This window comes from Somniosus microcephalus, unplaced genomic scaffold (genome assembly GCF_052327205.1).
Source record: "Somniosus microcephalus isolate GS21.2 unplaced genomic scaffold, FLI_Smic_1.0 unresolved_chr1, whole genome shotgun sequence".
Classification (NCBI taxonomy): domain Eukaryota; kingdom Metazoa; phylum Chordata; class Chondrichthyes; order Squaliformes; family Somniosidae; genus Somniosus; species Somniosus microcephalus.
This window is the reverse complement of record NW_028225179.1, coordinates 131,084,717-131,109,528: the sequence shown is the minus strand read 5'-3', so window position 1 is coordinate 131,109,528 and position 24,812 is coordinate 131,084,717. Positions and strand designations below refer to the sequence as shown.

General features: G+C 51.2%; 1 protein-coding gene across 2 annotated transcripts in view; it reads right to left on the bottom strand.

Annotated features, from left to right (window-relative positions):
- dhx16 (DEAH (Asp-Glu-Ala-His) box polypeptide 16) overlaps window positions 1–24,812 on the bottom strand; it is a 66,350-nt gene that overhangs the window by 6,847 nt on the left and 34,691 nt on the right. For both annotated transcript variants that reach the window (XM_085974855.1, XM_085974856.1), the window contains exons 11-19: window positions 23,547–23,757; window positions 21,827–21,925; window positions 21,212–21,364; window positions 19,047–19,187; window positions 16,399–16,561; window positions 15,361–15,479; window positions 14,631–14,698; window positions 11,772–11,934; window positions 8,925–9,086 (exon numbers count right to left, since the gene is read on the bottom strand). In XM_085974855.1, coding sequence (XP_085830981.1) covers window positions 8,925–9,086; window positions 11,772–11,934; window positions 14,631–14,698; window positions 15,361–15,479; window positions 16,399–16,561; window positions 19,047–19,187; window positions 21,212–21,364; window positions 21,827–21,925; window positions 23,547–23,757 — 1,279 coding nt within the window. The remainder of the gene's footprint in view (window positions 1–8,924; window positions 9,087–11,771; window positions 11,935–14,630; window positions 14,699–15,360; window positions 15,480–16,398; window positions 16,562–19,046; window positions 19,188–21,211; window positions 21,365–21,826; window positions 21,926–23,546; window positions 23,758–24,812) is intronic.

Below are 24,812 nucleotides of genomic sequence, written 5' to 3'. Positions count from 1 at the left end.
TAATGGGACCAGTTCCCTCCTCCCCTCCCTCCAATAATGGGACCAGCTCCCCCCTCCCCTCCCTCCAATAATGGGACCAGTTCCCCCCTCCCCTCCCTCCAATAATGGGACCAGCTCCCCCCTCCCCTCCCTCTAATAATGGGGCCAACTCCCCCACCCCTCCCTCCAATAATGGGACCAGCTCCCCCCTCCCCTCCCTCCAATAATGGGACCAGCTCCCCCCTCCCCTCCCTCCAATAATGGGGCCAGCTCCCGCTCCCCTCCCTCCAATAATGGGGCCAGCTCCCCCTCCCCTCCCTCCAATAACTGGACCAGCTCCCCCCTCCAATAATGGGACCAGCTTCTCCCTCCCCTCCCTCCAATAACAGAACCAGCTCCCCCCTCCCCTCCCTCCATTGCGGGGACCAGCTCCCCCCTCCCTCCAATAACGAGACCAGCTCCCCACTCCCCTCCAGAGAGCAGCTCCCCCCTCCCCGCCCTCCAATAACGAGACCAGCTCCCCCGTCTCCTCCCTCCAATAATGAGACCAGCTCCCCCCTCCCCTCCCTCGACCAGCTCCCCCCTCCCCTCCCTCCATTCCCGGGACCAGTTCCCCCCTCCCCTCCCTCCAATAACGAGACCAGCTCCCCTTCCCCTCCCTTCAATAACGGGACCAGCTCCCCCCTCCCCTCCCTCCAATAACGAGACCAGCTCCCCCTCCCCTCCCTCCAATAACGGGACCAGCTCCCCCCTCCCCTCCCTCCAATAATGGGGCCAGCTCCCGCTCCCCTCCCTCCAATAATGGGGCCAGCTCCCCCTCCCCTCCCTCCAATAACTGGACCAGCTCCCCCCTCCAATAATGGGACCAGCTTCTCCCTCCCCTCCCTCCAATAACAGAACCAGCTCCCCCCTCCCCTCCCTCCATTGCGGGGACCAGCTCCCCCCTCCCTCCAATAACGAGACCAGCTCCCCCGTCTCCTCCCTCCATTCCCGGGACCAGCTCCCCCTCCCCTCCCTCCAATAACAGGACCAGCTCCCCCATCCCCTCCCTCCATTGCCCGGACCAGCTCCCCCTCCCCTCCCTCGACCAGCTCCCCCCTCCCCTCCCTCCAATAACAGGAACAGCTCCACCTCCCCTCCCTCCAATAATGGGACCAGTTCCCTCCTCCCCTCCCTCCAATAATGGGACCAGCTCCCCCCTCCCCTCCCTCCAATAATGGGACCAGTTCCCCCCTCCCCTCCCTCCAATAATGGGACCAGCTCCCCCCTCCCCTCCCTCTAATAATGGGGCCAACTCCCCCACCCCTCCCTCCAATAATGGGACCAGCTCCCCCCTCCCCTCCCTCCAATAATGGGACCAGCTCCCCCCTCCCCTCCCTCCAATAATGGGGCCAGCTCCCGCTCCCCTCCCTCCAATAATGGGGCCAGCTCCCCCTCCCCTCCCTCCAATAACTGGACCAGCTCCCCCCTCCAATAATGGGACCAGCTTCTCCCTCCCCTCCCTCCAATAACAGAACCAGCTCCCCCCTCCCCTCCCTCCATTGCGGGGACCAGCTCCCCCCTCCCTCCAATAACGAGACCAGCTCCCCACTCCCCTCCAGAGAGCAGCTCCCCCCTCCCCGCCCTCCAATAACGAGACCAGCTCCCCCGTCTCCTCCCTCCAATAATGAGACCAGCTCCCCCCTCCCCTCCCTCGACCAGCTCCCCCCTCCCCTCCCTCCATTCCCGGGACCAGTTCCCCCCTCCCCTCCCTCCAATAACGAGACCAGCTCCCCTTCCCCTCCCTTCAATAACGGGACCAGCTCCCCCCTCCCCTCCCTCCAATAACGAGACCAGCTCCCCCTCCCCTCCCTCCAATAACGGGACCAGCTCCCCCCTCCCCTCCCTCCAATAACGAGACCAGCTCCCCCCTCCCCTCCCTCCAATAACAGGACCAGCTCCCCCCTCCCCTCCCTCCATTGCCAGGACCAGCTCCCTCCTCCCCTCCCTCGACCAGCTCCCCCCTCCCCTCCCTCCAATAACAGGACCAGCTCCCCCTCCCCTCTCTCCATTCCCGGGACCAGCTCCCCCCTCCCCTCCCTCCAATAACGAGACCAGCTCCCCCCTCCCCTCCCTCCAATAACAGGACCAGCTCCCCCCTCCCCTCCCTCCAATAACAGGACCAGCTCCCCCCTCCCCTCCCTCCAATAACAGGACCAGCTCCCCCTCCCCTCCCTCCAATAACGGGACCAGCTCCCCCCTCCCCTCCCTCCATTGCCGGGACCAGCTCCCCCCTCCCCTCCCTCCATTGCCGGGACCAGCTCCCCCTCCCCTCCCTCCAATAACAGGACCAGCTCCCCCCTCCCCTCCCTCCACTCCCGGGACCAGCTCCCCCATCCCTCCCCTCCCTCGACCAGCTCCCTCCTCCCCTCCTTCCATTCCTGGGACCAGCTCCCCCTCCCCTCCCTCGACCAGCTCCCCTCCCTCCAATAACTGGACCAGCTCCCCCCTCCGCTCCCGAATCCAGCTTCCCCCTCCCCTCCCTCCAATAACTGGACCAGCTCCCCCTCGCCTCCCTCCAGTAACAGGACCAGCTCCCCCTCCCCTCCCTCCAATAACGGGACCAGCTCCCCCCTCCCCTCCCTCCAATAACAGGACCAGCTCCCCCTCCCCTCCCTCCAATAACGGGACCAGCTGCCCCCTCCCCTCCCTCCAATAACTGGACCAGCTCACCCCTCCCCTCCCTCCAATAATAGGACCAGCTCCCCCCTCCCCTCCCGAATCCAGCTCCCCCTCCCCGCCCTCCAATAACGAGTCTAGCTCCCCCCTCCACTCCCTCCAATAACAGGACCAGCTCCAGTTCCCACCCCCCCACCAACAACAACTTGTATTTATATAGCGCCTTTAACGTAGTAAAACATCCCAAGGTGCAGAGTGTCGTAAGACAAAGTGTTGACACCGAGCCACAGAAGGAGAAATTAGGGCAGATGTCAAAGAGGTAGATTTTAAGGATTGAATTAAAGAAAGAAAGAGAGGCAGAGGTTGAGGCAGGGAATTCCAGAGCTTAGGGCCCAGGCAGCTGAAGGCACGGCCGCCAATGGTTGAGCGATTATAATCAGGGATGCTCAAAAGGTTAGACTTAGAGTAGCGCGGTTCGGGAGGATTTAAACTAATTTGGCAGGGGGATGGGAACCTAGGTAGTGGAAAAGAGGGAAGTCATATGAAGTTAGAAATAGATGGTAGAAAGGTGAGAAGCAATAAGCAAAGGAGAGAAACACAAAGGGCCAAACTAATTCATAATGAGAGTGTGAAAAAAGCAAGCCTGAAGGCTTTGTATCTTAATGCTAGAAGCATTAGGAACAAGGTGGATGAATTAGTTGTGGAAATAGAGGTAAACAAGTATGATTTGATTGGGATTACAGAAACGTGGCTGCAGGGTGGGCAAGGCTGGGAACTTAACATCCAGGGATATACAATATTTAGGAAGGATCGGCAAAAAGGTAGGGGAGGTGGGGTAGCATTGCTGGTAAAGGAGGGGATTAATGCAATGGAAAGGAAGGATATTAACTCGGATGAAACGGAATCTGTATGGGTAGAAATGAGAAATAGCAAGGGGAGGAAAACGTTAGTGGGTGTGATATATAGGCCTCCAAATAGTAATATGGAGGTGAGGGAAGGCATAAAAAGGGAAATTAGAGAAGCGTGCGATAAGAGCACAGCTGTCATCATGGGTGACTTTAATTTACATATTGATTGGACTACCCAAATTAGTAAAAATTCTGAGGAGGAGGAATTCCTGGAATGTTTTCGGGACGGTTATCTGGACCAATATGTCGAGGAGCCGACTCGAGATCAGGCCATTTTAGACTGGGTATTGTGCAATGAGAAGGGACTTATCAGCAATCTTCTTGTACGAGGCCCCTTGGGTCAGAGCGATCATAATATGATCGAGCTCTCAGTCGAGATGGAGAGTGAGGAAATTGAATCAGAGACTAAGGTCCAGAACTTAAATAAAGGGAATTACGAGGGTATGAGACGGGAATTGGGTAAGATTGATTGGGTGGTGTTTCTGGGGGGATTGACAGTGGATAGACAATGGCAAGCATTCAAAGATAGAATGGAAGAATTCCAGAACATGTTTATACCGGTTTGGCATAAAAATAAACCTAAAAAGGTGACTCAACCGTGGATAACGAGGGAAATTAGGGACAGCATAAAATCAAAAAAAAGGGCATATCAACTGGCAAAAAAAAGCACCAGACCGGAAGATTGGGGGCAGTACAGGATACAGCAAAAGAGGACAAAGGGATTAATCAGGAAGGGGAAAATAGAATACGAAAGTAAACTTGCAGCAAACATAAAGACAGACTGCAAAAGCTTTTATCGGTATATCAGGAGGAAAAGACTGGTAAAATCCCAAGTCGGTCCCTTGCAGTCCGATTCGGGAGAATATATAATGGAGAATAAGGAAATGGCAGACCAATTAAACTCATACTTTGGTTCTGTATTCACAAAGGAGGACACAAATAACCTCCCAGGAATATCGGCAAACATAGGGACTAATGAGAGGGAGGAGCTGACAGAAATTAGTATCTCTAGGGATATGGTGTTGGGTAAGTTGAGGGGACTGAAGGCCGACAAATCCCCGGGGCCTGATAAACTACATCCTAGGGTACTTAAGGAGGTGGCCCTGGAGATAGCAGATGCTCTAAGGATCATCTTCCGGAACTCCATTGACTCGGGAACAGTACCCGTGGATTGGAGGGTAGCTAATGTTACCCCAATATTTAAAAAGGGGGGTAGAGAGAAAGCAGGGAATTATAGACCAGTAAGCCTTACATCGGTTGTGGGCAAAATGCTAGAGTCCATTATTAAGGATAAAATAGCGGAGCACTTGACAAATGGGGAAAGGATCGGACAGAGTCAACATGGATTTACAAAGGGTAAATCGTGTTTGACTAATCTGCTGGAATTTTTTGAGGAAGTAACTGGTAAAATAGATGGGGGAGAGCCAGTGGATGTGGTGTACCTTGACTTCCAGAAAGCCTTCGATAAGGTTCCACACAAAAGATTATCATGCAAAATTAAGGCTCATGGGATTGGGGGCAAAGTATTAACGTGGATAGAGAACTGGCTGGCGGATAGAAAACAGAGAGTTGGAATAAACGGCTCGTTTTCGGAGTGGCAGGCAGTGACCAGCGGGGTGCCGCAAGGATCTGTCCTGGGACCCCAGCTGTTCACAATATATATATAAATGATCTGGATCAGGGAATTGGATGCAATATTTCCAAATTCGCTGACGACACTAAACTAGGAGGAGGGGTGGGCTCTGATGAGGATGTCAGGAGGCTACAGTGCGATTTGGACAGGTTGGGGGAATGGGCGGATACGTGGCAGATGCACTATAATGTGGATAAATGCGAGGTTATCCACTTTGGGGGTAAAAACAGGAGGGTGGATTATTATCTAAATGGCAATAGATTGGGAGATGGGGAAGTGCAGAGGGACCTGGGTGTTCTTGTGCACCAGTCACTGAAGGAGAGCATGCAGGTGCAACAGGCGATTAAGAAGGCAAATGGTATGTTGGCCTTCATATCAAGGGGGTTCGAGTATAGGAATAGGGATACCTTACTACAGCTGTACAAGGTGCTGGTGAGACCGCATCTGGAGTATTGTGTACAGTTTTGGTCACCCCATCTGCGGAAGGATGTTCTTGCCATGGAAAGAGTGCAGCGGCGATTCACCAGGCTGATACCTGGAATGGCGGGAATGACCTACGAGGAGAGATTGAATAGTTTGGGCTTGTACTCACTGGAGTTTAGAAGATTGAGAGGGGATCTCATCGAAACATATAAAATTATGGCAGGCCTGGACAGGCTGAATTCAGAGAGAATGTTTCCAATGGCAGGGGAGCACAGAACCAGGGGCCACAGTCTAAAAATAGCGGGCAAATCATTTAAAACAGAGATGAGGAAGAATTTCTTCACTCAAAGAGTGGTGAGCCTGTGGAATTCCCTGCCACAGAGGGCTGTGAAGGCTAATTCAATAAATATTTTCAAGAGAGAATTGGATATATTTCTGAAGGCTAAGGGGATTAAGGGTTACGGAGAAAAGGCGGGGACGGGGTACTGAACTGGTAAGATCAGCTATGATCTCAGACGAAGATCAGCCATGATCTCATTGAATGGCGGAGCAGGCTCGAAGGGCCGAATGGCCTACTCCTGTTCCTATCTCTATGTTTCTATCTCTATGTTTCTATGATATCTCGGGGGGGATTGTGGGGCTAAGGAGATTACAGAGATAGGGAGGGGCAAGGCCACAGAGGGATTTGAAAACAAGGATGAGTATTTTAAAATCGAGGCGTTGCTTAACTAGGAGCCAATGTAGGTCAGCGAGCACAGGGGTGATGGGTGAACGGGACTTGGTGCGAGTTAGGACACGGGGAGCTGAATTTTGGATGACCTCAAGTTTACGTAGGGTGGAATGTGGGAGGCCAGCCAGGAGTGCGTTGGAATAGCCAAGTCTAGAGGTAACAAAGGCATGGATGAGGGTTTTAGCAGCAGATGAGCGGAGGTGGGGCGAAGTTCCGGAGATGGAAATAGGCGGTCTTAGTTATGCCACGGCTATGTGGTCGGAAGCTCATTTCAGGGTCAAATATGACACCAAGGTTGCGAACAGTCTGGTTCAACATCACAGATGCAAGGGATGGAGTCGGTGGTTAGGGAACGGAGTTTGTGCTGGGAGTGAAGACAATAGATTTGGTCTTCCCAATATTTAATTGGAGAAAATTTCTGCTCATCCAGTACGGGTTGTCAGACAATTTAGAGACCGTGGAGGGGTCGAGAGAAGTGGTGGTGAGGTAGAGCTGGGTGTTGTCAGTGTGCATGTGGAAACTGACATTGTGTTTTCGGCGTAACAGGTCCAGCTTCTCCCTCCCCCGAATAACGGGATGAGCTCTCCCCCTCCCTCCAATAATGGGACCAACTCCTCCCTCCAATAACAGGTGAAATTCCTAATTCTCTAATCAACGTGATTAAAGGCATTGATAAGGTAGAGAAGAGAGAAACTATTTCCTCTGGTGGGGGGAGTTCAGAACAAAGGGGGCATAACCTTAAAATTAGAGCTAGGTCGTTCAGCGTGATGTCAGGAAGCACTTCTGCACACAAAGGGTAGTGGAAATCGGGAACTCGCTCCTCAAAAAAGCTGCTGAGGCTGGGGGGGGGGGGGGGGGGGGGGGAGGGGGTTCAATGGAAAATGTTAAAACTGAGAACATAACATAAGATTATTGTTAGGCACGGGTATTAAGGGTTATGGAACTGAGACGGGTTGATGGAGTTAAGATACAGATCAGCCATGATCTAATTGAATTGCAGAATAGGCTCGACGGGCTGAATGGCCTCCTCCTGTTCCTATGTCTCACTCCCGCCCGGTTAATGGGAGCAGTGTGCCGGTGCCCCACCAGCTGTTTACACCCAGTGCGTCGGTGATTCTAATCGCCACTCTCGCCCAGTTAATGGGAGCAGCGTGCCGGTGCCCCCCCAGCTGTTTACACCCAGTGCGTCGGTGATTCTAATCGCCACTCTCGCCCGGTTAATGGGAGCAGCGTGCCGGTGCCCCCCCAGCTGTTTACACCCAGTGCGTCGGTGATTCTAATCGCCACTCTCGCCCAGTTAATGGGAGCAGTGTGCCGGTGCCCCCCAGCTGTTTACACCCAGTGCGTCGGTGATTCTAATCGCCACTCTCGCCCAGTTAATGGGAGCAGTGTGCCGTGCCCCCCCCCCGCTGTTTACACCCAGTGTGTCGGTGATTCCAATCGCCACTCTCGCCCAGTTAATGGGAGCAGCGTGCCGGTGCCCCCCAGCTGTTTACACCCAGTGTGTCGGTGATTCTAATCGCCACCCTCGCCCAGATAATGGGAGCAGCGTGCTGGTGCCCCCCAGCTGTTTACACCCAGTGTGTCGGTGATTCTAATCGCCACCCTCGCCCAGATAATGGGAGCAGCGTGCCGGTGCCCCCCCAGCTGTTTACACCCAGTGTGTCGGTGATTCTAATCGCCACCCTCGCCCAGATAATGGGAGCAGCGTGCTGGTGCCCCCCAGCTGTTTACACCCAGTGTGTCGGTGATTCTAATCGCCTCTCTCGCCCAGTTAATGGGAACAGTGCGCCGGTGCCCCCCAGCTGTTTACACCCAGTGTGTCGGTGATTCTAATCGCCACCCTCGCCCAGTTAATGGGAGCAGCGTGCCGGTGCCCCCCCAGCTGTTTACACCCAGTGTGTCGGTGATTCTAATCGCCACCCTCGCCCAGTTAATGGGAGCAGCGTGCTGGTGCCCCCCCAGCTGTTTACACCCAGTGTGTCGGTGATTCTAATCGCCTCTCTCGCCCAGTTAATGGGAGCAGCGTGCCGGTGCCCCCCCCCCCCCCCCGCTGTTTACACCCAGTGTGTCGGTGATTCTAATCGCCTCTCTCGCCCAGTTAATGGGAGCAGCGTGCCGGTGCCCCCCCCCCCCCCCGCTGTTTACACCCAGTGTGTCGGTGATTCTAATCGCCTCTCTCGCCCAGATAATGGGAGCAGCGTGCTGGTGCCCCCCCAGCTGTTTACACCCAGTGTGTCGGTGATTCTAATCGCCTCTCTCGCCCAGTTAATGGGAGCAGCGTGCCGGTGCCCCCCCGGCTGTTTACACCCAGTGTGTCGGTGATTCTAATCGCCTCTCTCGCCCAGTTAATGGGAGCAGCGTGCCGGTGCCCCCCAGCTGTTTACACCCAGTGTGTCGGTGATTCTAATCACCACTCTCGCCCAGTTAATGGGAGCAGTGTGCCGGTGCCGCACCAGCTGTTTACACCCAGTGTGTCGGTGATTCTAATCGCCACTCTCGCCCAGTTAATGGGAGCAGTGTGCCGGTGCCCACCCCCCGCTGTTTACACCCAGTGTGTCGGTGATTACAATCGCCACTCTCGCCCGCTCACCTTGCGGATCAGAATGTTGTCGCCGGCGGAGGATTTCATCTCCACCTCAATCCTCTCCATCAGACCCTCCATCTGCTCGCGCACATCTCTGGCCCTCCGCATGGAGCGAAACTGAATGAAATTCTCATAACACCACTGCGTCGAGTAGTTGCACTCCACCCACTGCGGAACAAAATAGGAAGGTCAGAAATACACAGCCCCTGAAGAGAGAGGGATTTACACCGCCCCTGAATAGAGATTTACACAGCCCCTGAATAGAGATTTACACAGCCCCTGAATAGAGAGATTTACACAGCCCCTGAATAGAGATTTACACAGCCCCTGAATAGAGAGATTTACACAGCCCCTGAATAGAGAGATTTACACAGCCCCTGAATACAGAGAGATTTACACAGCCCCTGAATAGAGAGATTTACACAGCCCCTGAATAGAGAGGGATTTACACAGCCCCTGAATAGAGAGATTTACACAGCCCCTGAATAGAGAGATTTACACAGCCCCTGAAGAGAGAGGGATTTACACCGCCCCTGAATAGAGAGATTTACACAGCCCCTGAATAGAGAGATTTACACAGCCCCTGATTACAGAGAGATTTACATAGCCCCTGAACACAGGGAGATTTACACAGCCCCTGAATACAGAGAGATTTACACAGCCCCTGAATACAGAGAGATTTCCACAGTCCCCGAAGAGAGATTTACACAGCCCCTGAATAGAGATTTACACAGCCCCTGAATACAGAGAGATTTACACAGCCCCTGAATAGAGAGAGATTTACACAGCCCCTGAATAGAGAGAGATTTACACAGCCCCTGAATAGAGAGATTTACACAGCCCCTGATTACAGAGAGATTTACACAGCCCCTGAACACAGGGCGATTTACACAGCCCCTGAATACAGAGAGATTTACACGGCCCCTGAATAGAGAGATTTACACAGCCCCTGAATAGAGAGATTTACACAGCCCCTGAATAGAGAGAGATTTACACAGCCCCTGAATAGAGAGATTTACACAGCCCCTGAATAGAGAGAGATTTACACAGCCCCTGAATAGAGAGATTTACACAGCCCCTGAATACAGAGATTTACACAGCCTCTGAATCAAGAGAGATTTACACAGCCCCTGAATAGAGAGAGATTTACACAGCCCCTGAATAGAGATTTACACAGCCCCTGAATAGAGAGATTTACACAGCCCCTGAATAGAGAGATTTCCACAGCCCCTGAATAGAGAGATTTACACAGCCCCTGAATACAGAGATTTACACAGCCCCTGAATAGAGATTTACACAGCCCCTGAATACAGAGATTTACACAGCCCCTGAATAGAGAGAGATTTACACAGCCCCTGAATAGAGAGATTTACAGTCCCTGAATACAGAGATTTACACAGCCCCTGAATACAGAGATTTACACAGCCCCTGAATACAGAGATTTACACAGCCCCTGAAGAGAGATTTACACAGCCCCTGAATACAGAGAGATTTACGCAGCCCCTGAATAGAGATTTACACAGCCCCTGAATACAGAGAGATTTACACAGCCCCTGAATAGAGAGATTTACGCAGCCCCTGAATACAGAGATTTACACAGCCCCTGAATGCAGAGAGATTTACACAGCCCCTGAATAGAGAGATTTACACAGCCCCTGAATAGAGAGATTTACACAGCCCCTGAACACAGGGAGATATACAGAGAGATTTACACAGCCCCTGAACACAGGGAGATTTACAGAGCCCCTGAATGCAGTGAGATTTACACAGCCCCTGAACACAGGGAGATTTACACAGCCCCTGAACACAGGGAGATTTACACAGCCCCTGAATACAGAGAGATTTACACAGCCCCTGAATACAGAGAGATTTACACAACCCCTGAATACAGAGAGATTTACACAGCCCCTGAATAGAGAGATTTACACAGCCCCTGAATAGATTTACACAGCCCCTGAACACAGGGAGATTTACACAGCCCCTGAATAGAGAGATTTACACAGCCCCTGAATACAGAGAGATTTACACAGCCTCTGAATACAGAGAGATTTACAGAGCCCCTGAATGTAGTGAGATTTACACAGCCCCTGAACACAGGGAGATTTACACAGCCCCTGAATACAGAGAGATTTACACAACCCCTGAACACAGGGAGATTTACACAGCCCCTGAACACAGGGAGATTTACACAGCCCCTGAATACAGAGAGATTTACACAGCCCCTGAATAGAGAGATTTACACAGCCCCTGAACACAGGGAGATTTACACAGCCCCTGATTACAGAGAGATTTACACAGCCCCTGATTACAGAGAGATTTACACAGCCTCTGAATACAGAGAGATTTACACAGCCTCTGAATACAGAGAGATTTACACAGCCTCTGAATACAAAGAGATTTACACAGCCCCTGAATACAGAGAGATTTACACAGCCCCTGAACACAGGGAGATTTACACAGCCCCTGAATAGATTTACACAGCCCCTGAATACAGAGATTTACACAGCCCCTGAATAGAGAGATTTACACAGCCCCTGAATAGAGAGATTTACACAGCCCCTGAATACAGAGAGATTTACACAGCCCCTGAATACAGAGAGATTTACACAGCCCCTGAATACAGAGAGATTTACACAGCCCCTGAACACAGGGAGATTTACACAGCCCCTGAACACAGGGAGATTTACACAGTCCCTGAATACAGGGAGATTTACACAGTCCCTGAACACAGAGATTTACACAGCGCCTGAATACAGGGAGATTTACACAGCTCCGACAGTCGAGTGCGGAGGTTGAGCACCTTGTGTTTCCCTCTCCTGAGTGCAGACATTCAGCACCTGGTGTTCCCCTCACCTGAGTGTAGACATTCAGCAGCACCAGGTGGTCCCCTCCAGGTAGGAAGAAGTTCATGCGGGCGTTGTCCGCATGCACCACCTTGTCTTTGGGCCGGTAGAAAATGGCGTTGTTGACCGACAGCATGGCCGCGATGGTCAGGATCTCCTCTGAGCACTGGTACCTGTGGGGACAGCGGAGCGCCAATGAGTGCGTGGGAGTCGGCAGCAACAGACAGCTCCCCACCCCACGTGGCACTGAGCAATTCAGGGGGCCAGTGGGGGCACTGCAGCCGTTCAAGATCCTATTCACCCCACCACTCCCCGCAATAACCACACCTTCTAGCAATGGTGCGACCGGTTAACCATCAGGAGCGGGTGTCCTGGTTGATCATTTCCCCTTCCCTAACCCCGAGGGTAATTCTAGCACCTGTACCTGATGTCACAGCCAAGATCAGGTAACGCAGCACAGACTAGGGTTGGAAGTGGGGTAGAAAGAACAGGTCAGGACAATGACTTTATAAAGTGGCGTTACAGAGTACACTTGGTCCATGTGATCTCGTGGACTGGTTTCCATCGCCTGAGGGGAGTCGGAGAGGAATTTTCAGGAGTACTATTTCCCCTTATTGGCCCTGGCTTTTTTTCGCCTCTCCGAGGGGGTCACATAGTGTGAAGGGAAGGCGTGTCTAGTCATGATGCTCCATCATCGTGTGTGGGGCAGGCTTGATGGGCCAGCTGGTCTATTCCTGCCCGTCAATTACAAATGCTCGTAATGGGAATGGTAGCTTTATACACTGAGAACAGTCAGTGAACGAAGACAGATGAACTGATAGTCCGGGAGAAGGTACAAAATTAATCCTCCACCGGCCCATCATGGCTGCAGTGTGTACCATCTACAAAGATGCACTGCAGCAATTCGCCGAGGCTTCTTCGACAGCACCTCCCAAACCTAGCAGGACAAGGGCAGCAGGTGCATGGGAACACCACCACCTCCAAATTCCCCTCCAAATCACACACCACCCTGACTTAGTATATCGCCGATCCTTCACCGTCGCTAGGTCAAAATCCTGGAACTCCCTACCTAACAGCACTATGGGAGTACCTTCACCACACGAACTGCAGCGGTTCAAGAAGGCGGCTCACCGCCGCCGTCTCAAGTGCAATTAGGGATGGGCAATAAATGCTGGCCTTGCCAGCGACGCCCACATCCAGTGAATGAATTAAAAAAAAATCCTGGCTTCAGTTCAAGAAGCAGGTGAACAGGGTCAACAGGGGAATCTGCTCACCGAACCTCAGTCAGGAAACAGGTGAGCAGCATACAAGAAAGGCACGTACAGCCAGCACCGTTCTCATAATACGTGACTTCAACCAACGCAGTATAAACTAGGGAGTGGCCCAACGAAAGTGCTGCGGCAGAATCAGAACCAGTGTAGGTGCTCCAGGATTACTGTGACCTAATGCGTTGCGGACTTGTCGGGACATCGGGACTCGGTTCTCGGTTCTGACGAGCGATCGGGATAGCATCTAGAATACCACAAGTAGTGGAGCCTCTGAGGGGGGGGGGGGGGGCGGATTAGTGACTGTAATTTGGATTACTTTTAAGATTATCTGGCAATCTGCACCAGCCAGGACCAGGATAAAAATGTGCAATTGTAAAAATGCAAACTTCAATGGAATGAGGGATGAATTAAGAGAAGCTAACTGGAATAATTTCAGTTAGAGGGGGGAAAAAATTAAAAGGAGCATAAACAGCGGCATAGGCCAGTTGGTCCGAATGGCCTGTTTCTGTGCTGTAAATTCGAATTCTTCTAAAACCAGCACGTTAAATATCTACGTAGAAACATAAAAGTACACAAGCAGTGCCCAAAATGGCTAAATGGGGCAATTGAAAGGATGAGAAAGGGAACCGGGAGCGATGGTCAACACATCACTTTCCACGACAGAACAACGCGGTGAAACAATCAATAACAGAAGAGCAGACAGAATTGCTGGAAACAAGTAACCAGAACAGCAAGATTACAAGTCTTCAGAAGTTATACTGGGGCTCCACAATGCACTGGTCAGACCACACATGGGAGTGTCGTTCCCCGTTCTGGTCATCGCCTTCTGACTCGAGAGGCGAGAGCGCTACCCACTGAGCCACGGCTGACAACAGAGAGCAGCGAGCTTGATGGCAAGCGGAAAAGGGATAAGCTATGAAGATTAGAGATAAGGTGGCGACGGAGGCGATCTCGTGTAAAAAAATATTAAACGATACAGGTAAACAGAGAAGATAGGAGCAGGAGTAGGCCATTCAGCCCCTCGAGCCTGCTCCGCCATTCAATGCGATCATGGCTGATCATCCAAATTCAGTACCCTGTCCTTGCTTTCTCCCCATATCCCCTGATCCCTTTAGCCTTAAGAAATATATCCAACTCCTTCTTGAATATATTTAATGAATTGGCCTCAACTGCCTTCTGTGGTAGAGAATTCCACAGGTTCACCACTCTCTGGGTGAAGGAATTCCTCCTCATCTCAGTCCTAAATGGCTTACCCCTTATCTTTAGACTGTGACCCCTGGTTCTGGACTCCGCCGCCATCGGGAACATCCTTCCTGCATCTAGTCTGTCTAGTCCTGTTAGAATTTTATAAGTTTCGATGAGATCCCCTCTCATTCTTCTAAACTCCAGCGAATATAAGGTAAAGTAAACCCGGATTACTGCTGGTCAATGAAGAGAAAAGAACCAGAGAAATTTTGATTGATTAAAGGTAAAATTAAAATAGGTATCAAGAGGAATTGGGTTGAGCAATCTCCCAGGAGGGTAGCAGAGACAAACATTAGGGGCGCTGGGCGCAGTTGGTTGCTCAGTTGCGTGAGTTACCAGCACCGATCAGTACTCACCTCTCCGCGGCCAGGATCATTTTAGACAGCATGGGGTCCACAGGGAGCTCTGCCATCCTGCGGCCAAGCTGGAACGACACGGAAAGAAGGGCGACATTAGGGAGCAGGACACACGAGAACACTGCCCGGGATCGGGAATGAGAGCAGGGGTGGGGGCAGCGGACAAAGCAGGGATGAGGAATGCTGCTGGAAACCACGGCATTTTGCACGTTGAGAAAACCCGGGGGAAAAGACAAGGCGATCTCACGGAGGTCTATAAAACATGCAACGATGCAGATAAAATAAACCCGCACAACAGTCAGATGTGCGGGTTAGGTTGATTTGGCTATGATAAATTGACCCTTCGTGTTAGGGGATTAAATACGTGGGGTTACGGGGATAGGGTGGGATATGTGTCGGTGCAGGCTCGATGGGCTGAAATGGCCTCTATCTGCACTGTGGGGATTCTGTGATTCTGTGAACAGTCGCGGAGAGGTGACACCGAGCTGAGTTTTAAAAGCCTGCAGATTGTAGGAGGAAGACAAGACTGAAGGAGGTTAAAAGCTCTTGGGAAAGAGCGAGTTCGGAGTAGAAAATGGTGCAATTAAGTCTCAATTTCAATGCAGTGAGGGGGAAGAAAACATGGGAAGGGGTATTTGCAGCTTGGGTAGGGAGAAAGAGGGAAGATCGGGAGATTCAGAAGAGCAGGTTTGGAAGAGGTCCCACTAAACTCTGCAATCGCGTGCCTTACCTTGGTGAGCTCTCCGAGGTGGTTGAGAGCTCCCAGGGCATACAGTTGCTCCAAGGCCAGCACGAGGGTCTCGTGAGGAGGAGGGTCCATGAAATCAAAGTGGATCAGGTCGTTGATTCCTGAAAGGAGAAGAGTGCGGGCGTTAAACGCGCTCCCCATTCCTGGCGCGGTGAGGTGGGCAGTAAATGAACAGTGCTGGAAAAACACAGCCGTGTCTGCCCGATGTAACTGGAGTCAAAGCAGGAAGAGGCGGATCGACTGCTGGACAAGACCAGAGCCGGATCCACTGTGTCAATGAAATCACACAGCAGCAGGTCACATACCCAGTCAGTCAAAGCTCTCTGTTCGACCCCTGGGCTCACTCCATTTACCTGGATATAGGGCCAATAAAGACACACTCGTGGGGAGTGAGTGCCGGCTCACTTACAGGATTGGTCTCCGACGCTGAACCTGAGGTAAATATCGAGTGTGAAAACCCAAAACTTAACCAGGCTGAACCAGACAAGTTAAAACACCCCCGTCACTCTCTCACAGGGGTTGTTACGGGGTCCTCTCCACCCGACCCCTCCCAACGCCCTCTTCCTTCCACAAGGTGTCAGCCGTGGCTCAGTGGGTCGCATGCTCACCTCTGAGCCAGGAGGTCGTGGGTTCAAGTCCCCACTCCAGGGACTTGAGTACAAAAATCTAGGCTGACGCTCCCAGTGCAGTGCCGAGGGAGCGCTGCACTGTCGGAGGTGCCGTCTGTCGGATGAGACGTTAAACTGAGGCCCGCGTCCGTTCTCTCAGGTGGACGTAAAAGATCCCATGGCACGATTTCCAAGAGGAACAGGAGATTTCTCCCCGGTGACCTAGGCCAATATTTATCCCTCAACCAACAACACTAAAAACAGATTAGGCATTGCTGGTTGTGGGATCTTGCTGTGCTCAAATTAGGCTGCCACGTTTCCTACATTACAACAGTGACTGCACTTCAGAAAAAAGGGACGTCCTGAGGACGTGAGAGGCGCGATAGAAATGCAAGTTTCTTTCTTTCTTTACCCAAGCTCTTCAGCAGCAGCACCACGTTGCCCAGGTTCGTCCGCTGTATCTCTGGGACAGATGTTTCCTCCATCTCGTGCTTGAAGGCCCAGGCGGTGTAGAGTCGGAAGCACTTCCCCGCCGCCACGCGGCCCGCCCTGCCGGCTCGCTGGTTGGCCGAGGCCTGGAGATACAAGAAGGCAAGCGCTCAAAAGGCACGAGGGCACCAACGGCTCGTCGTCACGGCCGGCCTCGGGGCCGGGATTTACGCTCGCGGCACGGTCTGTGATTCCCCCGTAAGTTAGTTCCAACGGACGGGGGAAAAAAAAAAAAAATCAGGGGCTGCGGAACGCTCAGACGTGCCACCGATACCAAAGAATGACGTACTCTGGTCTCCGTATTACAAAAAGGATACAGAGGCATTGGAGAAGGAGCAAAAAAGATTTACAAGAATGATGCTTGAACCGAGAGGTATTAACAATCAAGAAAGGCTGAAACAGCCGGGGCTCTTTTCTCTAGAAAAGAGAAAACTGAGGGGTGACCTGATAGAGCTCTTTAAAATTCTGAAGGGTTTTGGTGGGATAGACGTAGAGAAGATGTTTCCACTTGTGGGGGAGTCCAAAACTAAGGGCCATGAATATGACAGTCACCAATAAATCCAATAAGGAATTCAGGAGAAACTTCTTTGCCCAGAGAGTGTTGAGAAAGTGGAACTCGTTACCACAAGGAGTGGTTGAGGCGAATAACATAGATGCCTTTAAGGGGAAGCTAGATAAACACATGAGGGAGAAAGGAATAGAAGGATAGGCAGGTCAGGTGAGATGAAGTAGGGGTGGGGGAGGAGGCGCATGTGGAGCAGAAACACAGACATAAACCTGATGGGCTGAATGGCCTGTTTCTGCGCTGTAAATACGATGTGCAGTTGTACAGGACCTTGGTGAGACCACACCTTGAGCATTGTGTGCAGTTTTGGTCGCCTTATCTGAGGAAGGATGTTCTTGCCATGGAGGGAGTGCAGCGAAGATTCACCAGGCTGATACCTGGGATGGCAGGAATGACGTATGAGGAGAGATTGGGTCGATTGGGCTTATACTCGCTGGAGTTTAGAAGAATGAGAGGGGATCTCATTGAAACTTATAAAATTCTAACAGGACTGGACAGACTAGATGCAGGAAGGATGTTCTCGATGGCGAGGGAGTCCAGAACCAGGGGTCACAGTCTAAGGATACGGGGTAAGCCATTTAGGACAGAGATGGGGAGGAATTTCTTCACCCAGAGAGTGGGGAACCTGTGGAATTCTCTACCACAGAAGGCAGTTGAGACCAATTCATTAAATATATTCAAGAAGGATTTAGATATATTTCTTAAGGCTAAAGGGATCAAGGGATATGGGGAGAAGGCAGGGACAGGACCGGGTACTGAATTTGGATGATCTGCCATGATCTCATTGAATGGCGGAGCAGGCTCGAGGGGCCGAATGGCCGACTCCTGCTCCTATCTTCTATGTTCTATGTTTCTATGTGCACTAGGATCGCTGAAGCGGAAAGTCCCAGCCATTAGAGCTGGAAACCGCGACAGCTGCTTTGGATACTGACCCAATGCCCCATGTATAAACGCTAACACTCCAGGCCAGCTCCCTTACAGTAATCACTGCTTGATGCTCATTCCCGCAATACCTCACGAGGCTTTGGTCCCTCACGGTTTACTTTTGCTCCCTAAACATCAACTTGTCTTGCTTCTAACAGACTTAATGTCTTTTGGTGTCAGCTGTGGCTCAGTGGGCAGCACTCTCCCCTCAGAGTCAGAAGGTTGTGAGTTCAAGTCCCGCTCCAGAGCCTTGAGCACATTAAAGACTTACATTTATTTAGCGCCTTTCACCACCTCAGGACGTCCCAAAGTGCTTTACAGCCAATGAAGTACTTTTGAAGTGTAGTCACTGTTATAACGCAGCAAACAACAGCTAATTTGCGCACAGCAAGCTCCAACGAACAGCAATGTGATAATGACCAGATAATGCTTTTAGTGATGTTGATTGAGGGATAAATATTTGGAGAACATAATCCAGGCTGACACTCCAGTGCAGTAATGTCAGAGGTGCCGTTTTTCAGATGAGACTTTAAACTGAGGCCCCATCTACCCTCTGAGGTGGAGGTGAAAGATCCCACGGCACTATTTCGAAGAGGAGCTGGGGAATTCTCCCCGGTGTCCTGGGCCAATATTTATCCCTCAACCAACAACACGAAAACAGATTATCTGGTCATTTTCACATTGCTGTTTGTGGGACCTTGCTGTGTGCAAATTAGGTTGCTGCGTTTCCTACATTACAACAGTGGCTACACTTCAAAAAGTATTTAAGAAGGGGATAGATAGATTTCTAGAGGCAAAAGGCGTCAAGGGATATGAGGAGAGCGGGAATATGGTATTGAGATAGAGGATCAGCCATGATCATATTGAATGGCGGAGCAGGCTTGAAGGGCCGAATGGCCGACTCCTGCTCCTTTTTTTCTATGTTTCTAAGTACTTCATTGTCCTGAGGTTATGAAAGGTGCTATATAAATGCAAGTCTTTCTTTTAATGTGTTTTTCTGATTTCCAGCATGCTTTTCCCCACCCCCTAGTATCTCTAACCCAGGGCGCTCTGCCAGTTGAAGGGGCTGTCTGGGTACTTACTTTGGAGCAGGGCGTGACGATCAGAGACTCCATCCCCGTGCGTGCGTTATAACTCTTCTGCTTGCAGAACCCAGGGTCGATCACGTAGATGATCCCGTCGATCGTTAGGGAGGTCTCCGCAATGTTGGTGGCTATGACGACCTGAGAGGAAACGGGGGAGGGCAAAAAAAAGTTTGCGTTAATAGAACAATGTGACCGTGCCATGTCGAGGGGCAGAGGCAGAATGGCCCTGAAGGCAGCCTCAGTCAAGCCTCGGGAGTCACAGGCACCCTGTGCGTACCACTTAACTTGCTCTTGTGTACGCTCTTCCTCGCTCTCATGAGGAGAGCTCGTGAACATTGCACACAAGCAGACTGTCCAGGTCCCCCAAGTCTAAGCAGGACAAACGAAGGTGCTCCCACAGTGCTGTTAGGGAGGGAGTTCCAGGATTTTGACCCAGCGACCATGAAGGATCGGCGATATACTTCCAAGTCAGGATGGTGTGTGCGACTTGAAGGGGAACTTGGAGGTGGTGGTGCTCCCATGCGCCTACAGCCCTTGTCCTTCTTGGTGGTAGAGGTCGCGGGTTTGGGAGGTGCTGCCGAAGAAGCCTTGGCGAGTTGCTGCAGTGCATCTTGTAGATGGTACACACGGCAGCCATGGTGCGCCGGTGGTGGAGGGAGTGAATGTTTAAGGTGGTGGATGGATTGCCGATCAAGCAGGCTGCTTTTTCCTGGATGGTGTTGAGCTTCTTGAGTGTTGTTGGATGATGCTGAGAATCCTGGGGGAAGGGACAAGGGGCATAGTGCCGGACACTGCAATGGTTGCGGCGAGGAGGGAGGACAAGGTAAATTGTGAAGCGGCTGTTAAATTACGCCAAACCTGGGTTTTAAGAGGCGGTGGACTATAGGATCAGGAGCAGGCCATTCAGCCCCTCGAGCATATTCTGCCGTTCAACTGGATCATGGCGGAGTGGATCTAGGAGGAGTGGAAAGTTTAGGGAGGTGTGGTACAGTGGGGAAGCCTTGGGAAAGGACAAGTGAAAGTAATTGATTGCGGGGGTCTAGAACTGGGTGACATAGATAGAAGATTAAATGCAAGAGATTTAGGACAGAGAACAGGAGAAACTTTTTTTTACACAAAGGGTTGTGAGGCGGTTGGAATGCACTACTACCAAGCACCATGTCAATAGGTCAGATAGGTGGTTGAAGGAGAAAGGAATAAAGGGACATGGGAAAAGGGCGGGCACACGGATTACCACTCGTGCGGAAGGCAAACAACAACATGGACTGGTCGGGCCGAACTCGTCGTTCCCATAGAAACATAGAAGATAGGAGCAGGAGTAGGCCATTCGGCCCCTCGAGCCTGCTCCGCCATTTAATGAGATCATGGCTGATCATCCAAATTCAGTACCCGGTCCCTGCCTTCTCCCCATATCCCTTGATCCCTTTAGCCATAAGAAATATATCTAACTCCTTCTTGAATATATTTAATGAATTGGCCTCTACTGCCTTCTGTGGTAGAGAATTCCACAGGTTCACCACTCTCTGGGTGAAGAAATTCCTCCTCATCTCTGTCCTAAATGGCTTACCCCTTATCCTTAGACTGTGACCCCTAGTTCTAGACTCCCCGGCTATCGGGAACATCCTTCCTGCATCTAGTCTGTCCAGTCCTGTTAGAATTTTATAAGTTTCAATGAGATCCCCTCTCATTCTTCTAAACTCCAGCGAATATAAGCCTAATCGACCCAATCTCTCCTCATACGTCATTCCTGCCATCCAGGTATCAGCCTGGTGAATCTTTGCTGAACTCCTTCCATGGCAAGAACATCCTTCCTCAGATAAGGTGACCAAAACTGCACACAATACTCAAGGTGTGCTCTCGCCAAGGCCCTGTACAACTGCAGCAAGACATCCTTGCTCCTGTACTCGAATCCTCTTGCTATGAAGGCCCATGTTTTAATATCTACGAAATTCTATGTAAACAGTACCCGGAATTTTTGTTATTTATACAGTCACGTCCCAAAGCAGCCATCAGGATATTTACCGAGTGATCATGTCCCATGCAGCCACCAGTGACATAGTCACATTATGGTGAGTTCCTGTCATTCAATACATCGGCAAAAGGAAGTTTCCTTCAAAATGTCTAAATTTTAAAGGCCTTATTGAACGTATGCGGCTCCTCACCTTCCTGGCACCTGGCGGGGTCGGCTCAAAGATTTTTGCCTGCATGTCCGAGGGAAGATTGGCATAAATGGGTAGAACCAGCAGCTCGGCGATCTTGGAGCCCAGTCGACGGCATCGCTCCTGTAACATCTCGCAAGTGGTCTCAATCTCCTCCTGCAAAGGAAACACAGCCGTCAGCACAAACAAACACTGGGATCAACAATGCTGGGTGTCAACGGGCACCAAGTCGGACTTAACACAACTAAACACCGGGATTAGGGTTGTGAATCTTTGGAATTCTCTACCCCAAACGGCTTGTGGATGCTGAATCGTTGAGTATATTCAAAGCGGAGATCGATAGACTTTTGGACTCTGGGGGAAATCAAGGGGATTGGGTGTGAAAGTGGGGTTGAGGTGGAAGATCAGCCATGATCTTATTGAATGGCGGAGCAGGCTCGAGGGGCCGAATGGCCGACTCCTGCTCCTAATTCTTATGTTCTTATTCACACAAACTGAACACTGGGTGTCAATGAGCACCAGGTCCGATTCATCACAACTAACGCTGGGTACCAGTGAGAACTAATCCCGTCAGCCTGTGGGTTTGCTGGGTAAATTGCTGACCTGTGACCTCCTTACCTGACCAGTGAGGAAGACCAGAATGTCGCCAGGAGCTTGAGTGACGTGAATCTGTAGGACGGAAACCACACAGGCTTCCAGATAGTCCGCTTCAGGGGCCTAATGGAAGAACAACAGGGCCGGTCAGTCAGCAAACATCTACTCGGGCAATTCAGATTTTTTCCTGTCAATTCTTTTCTGGGCAATGCGTATCAGCAAGATATTCAATCGTAGGGAGTCCACTGCAGTCAGGTTCTCACCTGCTGTCTGTACACACGCTTTCCTCCAGGGGTCACTGGTGTGGGAGAGGCAGACCCGGCTGATTTTGCCCTCCTCAGCGCTGTGCGGTTGAGGCCAACTGTTGCAAGCTAACTGCTGCTCCAGCTGAAAGCAGGCAGCGACCCAGTCCAAGGACCAACCCTGGGAACCTTCCAGTCCGTAGTTCTTAATCCCTAGCAATTAAGAGTCTGAAAACCAAATTACAGGAAACTTTGTGCTATCCAGCACCGACGGGACCGAGCTGTTGCCGTCCCATCAAAACTGCCGGACAAACCAGCGCTAATGTTAAAACATACGGAGCTTTTGAGCTCCGTATCTAGCAACAAACCCTGTTGCTTAGCAACAGCTTCTAAACAGTCGGCCGTTGCTTGCAAGCGTCTCTGTAGCTAAGCAACAGCTTTAGCTAGACCTTGCAGAGCCTGACGGGTGAAAAAAAAGCAACGAAAAGAAAAAAAACTTACTGAACCGACTCCTGAATTTTGCCGGTGGATCGAGCATTCTGGACAGTTAACCGCCGGATAAACCAAAGTTTCCTGTACTGAGGAATCGCCACAGGTTCTGCCCAATATGGAGGGCCACACTCTTTTCCCCAGAGCAATGACCCTACTTACAGAGTCGTACTGCACAGAAGGAGGCCATTCAGCCCATCGTGCCTATGTCGGCTCTTTGAAAGAGCGATCCAATTAGTCCCACCCCCCCTCTCCCGCTCTTTCCCCCTCGCCCTGCATCTTTTCAATTCCCTCTTGAATGCCACTATTGAATCTGCTTACGAATTCCAGATCACAACTCGCTGTGTAAAAAAAAATTCTCATCTCCCCTCTGGCTGTAATGCCAATTACTTTAAATCTGTGTCCTCTGGTTACCGACCCGCCTGCCAGTGGAAACAGTTTCGCCTGATGAAAACCCTTCATGATTTTGAACACCTCTATTAAATCTCCTCTTAACCTTCTCTGCTCGAAGGAGAACAGCCCCAGCTTCGCCAGTCTCTCCACGTAACTGAAGTCCCTCATCCTTGGTACCATTCTGGTAAATCTCCTCCGCACCCTCTCCAAGGCCTTGACATCCTCGTCTAAGCCCAGAGAATTTAGGCACCAGATAGCTTGAGCCAAGACTTGAAAAGCCCCCTACAAGTGTGTGCTGGGTTCCTCCCGGGGTTTAACAAGCTAAAACCATGCGCTTTACCAGCGCAGAACAATGGCCACCTTCCTCCTTCTTGCCCAGCTAGTGCCAGCCTGCTCATTAGGACATGGCACGGTTAGCTGCTGACAACAGCTCAGCACTGCACTCAGTGGTCCAGTTTGAACTGTGCACAACAGAGGGAGGCAGCTTGAAGTGTTAGATCCTCCCGCACCCGTCAGTGCGAGCTGTCTGAGTCCGTACGGAAGACCCTGGAGCAGGGAGCAATGCACTAAGCCTCTACCCTTTCCGAAGTGTCCCCACACTCCCCTCCTCTCCCCTGTACCTTAGTGTAGTAAATGTCGACGGGGAACCGCCGCCCGGGGATCCGAAAGATTGGAGCGTTGTCGAAGAAAGTGGAGAACTTCTCGGTGTCCAGCGTGGCGCTCGCAATCAGGACTTTGAGGTCAGGGCGGAAGCGGGAGATGTCTTTAATCAGCCCGAAGAGGATGTCAGTGTGAAGGGTGCGCTCGTGGGCTTCATCAATGATCACAACACTGCAAATACACAAACACACGTTACCCAGCACTGTATAAACACACACATTACCCAGCACTGTGCAACCACACACACACACACACACACACACACACACACACACACACACACACACACACACGTTACCCAGCACTGTGTAAACACACACACACACACACACACACACACACACACACACGTTACCCAGCACTGTGTAAACACACACACATTAACCAGCACTGTGTAAACACACACATTAACCAGCACTGTGTAAACAAACACACACACGTTACCCAGCACTGTGTAAACACACACACATTAACCAGCACTGTGTAAACACACACACATTAACCAGCACTGTGTAAACACACACGTTAACCAGCACTGTGTAAACACACACATTAACCAGCACTGTGTAAACACACACATTAACCAGCACTGTGTAAACAAACACACACACGTTACCCAGCACTGTGTAAACACACACATTAACCAGCACTGTGTAAACACACACACATTAACCAGCACTGTGTAAACACACACGTTAACCAGCACTGTGTAAACACACACGTTAACCAGCACTGTGTAAACACACACACACGTTACCCAGCACTGTGTAAACACACACACGTTACCCAGCACTGTGTAAACACACACACACGCTTTACCCTGCACTATGTAAACACATACACACACATTACCCAGCACTGTGTAAACACACACACACACGTTGCCCAGCACTGTGTAAACACACACACACGTTACCCAGCACTGTGTAAACACACACGTTACCCAGCACTGTGTAAACACACACACACATTACCCAGCACTGTGTAAACACACACACACGTTACCCAGCACTGTGTAAACACACACACGTTACCCAGCACTGTGTAAACACACACACACGTTACCCAGCACTGTGTAAACACACACACACACACACGTTACCCAGCACTGTGTAAACACACACACACACACACAGTTACCCAGCACTGTGTAAACACACACACACATTAACCAGCACTGTGTAAACACACACACACGTTACCCAGCACTGTGTAAACACACACAC